We start from the raw sequence: 7,107 nt of genomic DNA, 5'->3' as shown, positions 1-7,107 counted from the left end.
CCATTGTCGGAAATTTTATAGGGTCGAATATTTCATAACGTCGGAAAATTTATTTTGGGAACTAACTATTATGAAAATTTTTCAAATTCGGTACTATTATAAACTGACGAGACTCTTCTCCTTCGGAATTTTCAATTCGTCAGTTATTTACTAATTTCGGGAATTTTATATTTCAAATATTTTCTTCTTCGTGCATTTTAGTGTCAGGAATTTTATTTTTCAGGATCTTCAGTCGTCTCTTTTAATGACTGAGAATGTTATATCCAATGATTTAACAATGAATTTTTTCAACTTTAAAACTCTGTAAATATTATGTGTGATAAAAAAGAAAGAAAGCTGTTAAATTTGTTGAATTTATTTACATTATAAAGTAGTCGAATACGAAATTGTTTTAATGCTTCAAATCCAAATAGTAAGGAATATTAAAAGAAATTAAAATTGGAAATTTTTAAAAATCACAATTGAACAATTGCGAAGATTTTCTAACATAAAAATTAAATGTTTAAAATCTATTGTAACTTAAAAACTACTATTGTTTAAATCTTAAGGCTAAACAATAATTAATGTTTAAATTTGTACTAGGATAAGCATCAAGTTGTTGTAGATAAATATTTGTCCTTTTTTACAAATTGATCCCCACCCCCATAAGATGCAAGATCTGATCATCTGTGGGTCTTCAGGGCCTTCTCCCTACCAGACTGGCAAGGATTGGTAAGTCCTCGTAATGCTCGTTTGAGTGCTACGATCCAGTAAGAGTTTGCACCTGAGAACGTCTGGATCTGGTCCCCTAGATGTCCCTCCGACGTCAATTTGAATTCCCCCGCGTTTTTACCCCATTCAAAAAACGCGAGTTCCACCATAAGACGCATTGTCTTTAGAGTGTTTGAAAATCGGTTGTGTGTGTGTTTTTCAGTTTTTACGCAAGAGCGTTTTCTTTTGAGTTTTTCGGATTTCAAGAGAAAATCCAGATCACAAAAATGAATCAGGTTTGTGATCAATCAATTTTCTGTAAACATTATAATACTATTATCATATTACTATTCTGCCAGTCAAATTTGCACGTTTATGCAAATTGAAACCATTTTTCAATTTCACTGGGAACATAATATTTGCATATATGCAAAGTAGAAAATTAAAATTCATGGAATAGTACCAAAATTCCGCTAAGAAAAAATATATAAAGAGTAAAATTTAGAATTTATCACCAAGGAAATAATAAAGTACGATATAAATAATGAAATAGGAATATTAAAGATAACGAAACTAAATGATAAGTTTTTGTGATAGCATAAAAATTTCTCAATTATCTAGATTGTGCAAACTTAAATAAGAACAAGCTAAAAACAACTTTTTGGCGATGTTTAATAACCAAAGTTTTCCCCATTCTTGATCAATATAGATTGTAAAATAGGATAATTTACAATAACCTTTACTTGCGTATATATAAAGCAGACTAATTTACTTTATGGCATGTGGGCTTGCCACACTTTATGAAGGACATGGATCAGACCACGGTAAAGGTTACATTATCCCATGCATGGTAATTTCTTTCACAACTCAATCGCAAAATCTTCAGACACAAATAACAGCTATTATTTTATTTTCAGGGAGCAAAAATCTTTTTCTCTAGACATAAAAATGTCGTAGAGTCCATTAAATTTGCACAATACTTAAAAATTAAATTCCAATGCAAATGAGTCACTTAATTTATATATTATGAGAGTAGATTTTTGGAATTGCTGATATATGTAAGCGCACTCTCGAAAAAAGAGATCTAATGGATACGAACTTATTTTAAGGTCATTTTAAAATAAATACTGACTCAACAATAATGAGAAGCCATCTACATTTATGCACTAATAAAGGAGAAAAATAATGTATCGTATAATAATGAGCGTAATGGCGGTTGAAACTAGTATGCTAAGTATAAGTTATAGTTAATACCTGACTAACATATAAATACAATATCATAAAAATTCTGACTTTTTCAACAAATTTGTAATTGCTTATAACAATGTTCACAAATGTCCAAATTCCAGCAAAAATCGTAGTTTATATTATTAAATTTTATTATATAATTGTCAACTATTTAAAATAATTTAAAAAAGTGAAATAGCTTTTTAAAAGCTTATAAAGTATATGTAAAAAACTAAAAAAAAATAGACTTGCCTTTTGTTAAGTTCGTTTATTTTTACTAAAAACTAGTAATGATATTTTTTCCACAAAAATGTACAATTTTCACATTATTACTTAATCTAATGGAATTTGTAGTTGAGAAAAAAAGTGTTAACAACTCTGCATAGCATTCCATTGATTCGATTACTATGTCGTCTCCATAAACATTAATTATGTTTACGTACCCAGGTGAGTGCAGCGTGACTCGCTACGCTGTCACTTTCATTTGAATACAACCACACAATTGCGAGTGATCATTGAAAATTATAAAAAGTCGTAATTTTACACCATCGATAGTGGAAATGTATTTTTACAGCAAAATAAAAAAATTGTAAAAATTTATAATTTGTACAATTTTGTCTTAGAATTCCAGCAAAACATGTATTTTCTATAGCAGTTAAAAAATAGCTACAATTTTGAACAATTTTTGACAAAATAATAGAAGATTTTTTAAAACTACACCAAAATATTGACATTTTTTTATTGAAATTTCTACACTTCTAGAAATTTGTATGATTAATTAGAAATTATAAAATTGATAATTTTTACTTTATTGTAACCTCAAGTTGTACTCTATTTTAAATTATTTTCCTATGTGGATCTTCTAAGCAGTAAAGTCGACACTCCGAGTGTGTCAAAATTATATGGACAACAAAATATTTGTTTGGCCCACACAAATTTGTTGGTTATTTCAACAAAATACAAGAAATCACAATCTAGTGCAATAATGAGGAAATTGTAATATTCTGTACAAATTTGTCATTAATTTTAAAATTTTGAGAAAATCATTTTTTACCAAGAACAAAACTTTTTCTAAGAAAAGATAAATAATTAACTCCCATTGACTCGAAACAGAAAAAAAAAGATTTGTTTTGAGAAAAAGGGCCCTAATTTTAAGACAGAGAAAGCATTGCTACCTACTTATTCCTATTTTTTTGTTTTATTTTTTGGGAATGTTATATGATATTGTTGTTTGATATAAAATGTATTTAGGAGTTATCTGATAATATAATCTTAGAAGGATGACTTGACATGGGAATTTATCATCTCGCTTTTAAACCCATTTTGAAATGTATTTTATGTAAATAAATTTCACAATATGGAAAATATGTATGTGTGCAAACGCGAAAATATGCAATGCATATTTTTACATTATACTTTGAATTTCGAGTTTATTGATATACTTTTTAATATACTACACGCCTTCTGCGTAATCATAGAATGTCTCTCAACAAGATCACGTTTCCTTGGAGGAAATTTTTTGCAATTCCAATCGAAGCGGTCTCGCTTCGATTGGTTCTTTCCATTTCTGATAGATTTTACTTCCATGCTTTGATTTGTCAGACAAAGAAACAATATCATTCTGAAGGAAATTTCATTTCATCTTTTATAATACCAAGAGTCATAATAAAGTCTATTGAAAATAAACAATTACAAAAATGATAAAAAACAAAATTTCTTATTTAATAATTTATCAATCTAATAATTTAGCTATTACATTTATTTATGACGAAGCACGCTTATCAATGTTGATCTCGAAACTTTCGAAGCTCCAAATTGGTCTTAATAACGAGGGCAATGATATTTGGGCATTCTGGGCGTGTACGAGAAAAATGTTTGATTGCATAATTTCACTTTACAAGTATGTAGAACTCGCGGTATATCAGCAGCTGAAAGGGGAAGGGGGTACCTGAATGACGTCACGCGAACTTTCTTCCAATGATATACTTTCGATTTTCGTCAACGGAGACAAAAAAAACGAGGCGAAAAACCTTTAAGTACAATTACTACTTCTACACTGTACTCGTATACTGTAAAATCATCGGACATGAGAAAGTTTCTTTTTGGAAGAGGTTCTTTTGTTAAAATCACTGTGCCTTCTCATCGTCAATAAGATGCTTGGAATCAAATGCGTGACTTATACTTCGTTATGATCAATAAAATTATGAAAGCAAAATGTTGTAACGCATAAATAATGCTTATGTATTTAACTCTCAGGGTTGCTACAAAATACCAATTTCGAAATTTTATAACTTTCCCTGACTTTTCTCTGACCAATAATGCACAAAAAAGTCTTTAAACAAAGTTCAAACATTTGTTTTAGAGCCAAAAAAATCCAAAAAACAAACGATTTTTCAATAAAATGTTTTTTTTTCAACCAAAGATATAAATTTTAAATGAAGAAGATTAATTTTATGTCAAAAAAGACAAATTTTCTATAAAATACCTGAATTTTCAACCAAATAGTTGAGTTTTCTAGATGAAAAAATCAATTTTCAACCAAAAATGGAATAATAAAATTTTTTAATAAAAAATTAATTTTTGACAAAATAGTTAAATTTCAACAACAACAAATCAATTTTCAAACAAAAAGGTACATTTTCAACTGTTAAGAGATAAGTTTTCATACAAAAATGGAATAGTGACATTTGCAGTGCGAGAAATCAATTTTCTATAACAAAAACGAATTTTCAACAAATTAGTTAAATTTTTAAACAAATAAATGAATTTTCAACCTAAAAGATATACGCTCTAACCAAAAAAAAATTCAACCAAATAGTTGAATTTCCGAACAAAGAGAAAATGTTCCAGCAAGAATATTAATTTCCTATCACAAAAATTTTTGACCAAAAATGGAATAGTTATATATATATATATATATCAAAGAAATGAATTTTCAACCGAAACGGATGAATTCCCAACAAAAAATGTAATGCAGAATTGATATTTCAACCAAAATTGATTTTAATTTTAAATAAAGACCAAATTCAATTGTCCAAAAAGACGAATTTTCAACAAAATTGTTAAATTTCCATCAAAAAAGTTCTCAAACTAAAATGATGAATCATCAAGCACGAAAATGACTACTTAAGAAAGTAGTTCGACGTTTTACTACGTAATGAAATTTTCAACCAACCAGAGTAAATTGTCAATGGAAATTGTAAAAATTGGGATTAAACCCAAAACAGATTTTAGTTTTCATTCGAACATTGCATTCTTATATAAAAATATTACATTTGTACGTTAGCAGATCATAAAATTTTTATGCAAAAAAGACAATCTTTTTACAAACTAATTGAATTTTCAAAACAAAAAGATGAATTTTCAACCAGTTCTATCTTAACCAAAAAAGATAAATTTTCGATCAAACCGAATGGCTTTTGAACAAAAATTTTGAACTTTCAAGATTATAATGGAACTTTTAAACACAAGATGTATTTTCAATTAAAAAATTATAAAATAAAAAAAAGCGTTTACCTAAAAAAAATTTTCAATCTTTTAGCTTAATTATTTTTCCTCGTTTCAACTATTCCCTAGAATGGGTCAATAAAATTTAATGGTTTCGCCGCAATTAATAAAAAGGAAGTTGTTATTAGCCTATAAAAATATAAATTAAATTATGCAACAAGGGCAGCAGTAAGAAGTTCTCGTAATGTGATACATACAAATTGCATAAAATATTTAAAAATCTCCACTTCAAAATAATAAATCATATATTTATCGAGACAAGGGTACATATTTCATAAAATACGCGGAAAAAGTGAAAGGTTTGGAATAGCGAAATAATTATAAAAAACAATATAAAATAAAGGATCTTTGAAAAAGTAATAAATCACAGCAGTTTATCGTATTTAGAAAAGGGCATTTGAGTTAGTAATTATTATGTATATGGCTATGATTATATAATAGCTGTAATAATTTTCGTAAAACATAAACGATAGTGAAACCTTCTTCGTCATAGATATCTTAATTCGATCGTCCATGAAAGTCAGTATTGTCTTCAGAATTGTAAAGAATCATGAAATAAATGATAAAAATGTTAAAAAAGGGAAGGGAAGCATTAAATTCGAAGTGATGTCCGGAAAACTACCAAGGGCGTCTGGTCCCCTCTGTGACAAATTTGCCCGCACGCACTTGCGCTCATGGTGCTTGGCATTGCAAGCGATCGCTGAACCGGTAAATCCCCTCCTTTGATAAATCCGTTATGATTAATTTACATGAAAAATCCAGCCTTCTTTATTCTTTGTCAAAACTGTAGTTATCAGTTTTTGTATTTATTTCAAAATTCACTATTGGCCAGGGCCTAGATCATAGAATCTTTGCCTTCATTGTTCATCAGGGCGTATCGAAAAAAAGTCCTTCATTCGTACCCTTGTAGAAAAATTTCATGGTAGTCTGGTGTCAGGTCAGGCCCAAGTGTAGCTTTATCTAGACTGTCCAGTCTGGATGATCTGAGTTGGCCCAGGACTGGCGCTAGTCTTGCCCAGGTCTGACTGTTAACTTCACGCTCCAGTCGATAAGTTCTGATCTGGCTCGGGACTGGCGCTGCTCAGCCATCCAAGAACAACATATTCTATGTTCTGTTTGGAACGTCTCTTCACGTCCAGGTGTGGCGCTGATCAGCTAAATACACCTAAATAAGAATGTTTTTTTTCCAAGTCATTACAATAATAAAGGGAGTTCAGCCAGCAGCTGGCCAGTCTTCAACTAGTGACTAATAAGCCATTAACTAGTGGCTGATCAGCCTATAACTAACGGGGAACCATACGGTCTCGCCTGGGACTACTATCGGCGAGAAAACTATAGGCATCTGTCTTTGAAGCTTAACAACTCAGTCAAAAAAATGCTAGCGCAACAAAAAAACAGTCAGTTAAAAGCTGAAAGTGTTCTTCGTAAATGAGCTTCAAGACGTTTATGTAAAAAAATTTTTGTGCTTAGCAGATTGAAAAATGGAAAAAAAGTAAGGATTTTTGGATACATTTAAGAACAGTCAAGTTTGGAGCATTATTTCTTATACAAGGAGTGATGGAAAAAATTTGAAAAAATTCATGAGTATGAGGAAAACTGTTGTGAACCAGTTGCAATTGAGAAATTTAAAAAATTATAAAAATTGTTGCTTAAAAGTACAAAAATGTGCAACTATATTATCTT

General features: G+C 29.6%; 1 protein-coding gene across 2 annotated transcripts in view; it reads left to right on the top strand.

The window, feature by feature from the left end:
- The first annotated feature begins 780 nt into the window (after positions 1–780).
- Positions 781–7,107, top strand: part of LOC117171257 (sodium-dependent nutrient amino acid transporter 1-like) — a 56,819-nt gene continuing 50,492 nt past the window's right edge. For both annotated transcript variants that reach the window (XM_033358379.1, XM_033358378.1), the window contains exon 1: positions 781–986. In XM_033358379.1, coding sequence (XP_033214270.1) covers positions 978–986 — 9 coding nt within the window. In that variant the 5' untranslated portion in view covers positions 781–977. The remainder of the gene's footprint in view (positions 987–7,107) is intronic.

Source organism: Belonocnema kinseyi, chromosome 4 (genome assembly GCF_010883055.1).
Source record: "Belonocnema kinseyi isolate 2016_QV_RU_SX_M_011 chromosome 4, B_treatae_v1, whole genome shotgun sequence".
Lineage (NCBI taxonomy): Eukaryota > Metazoa > Arthropoda > Insecta > Hymenoptera > Cynipidae > Belonocnema > Belonocnema kinseyi.
The sequence above is the reverse complement of the archived record's forward strand: the minus strand, read 5'-3'. Positions and strand labels throughout refer to the sequence as shown.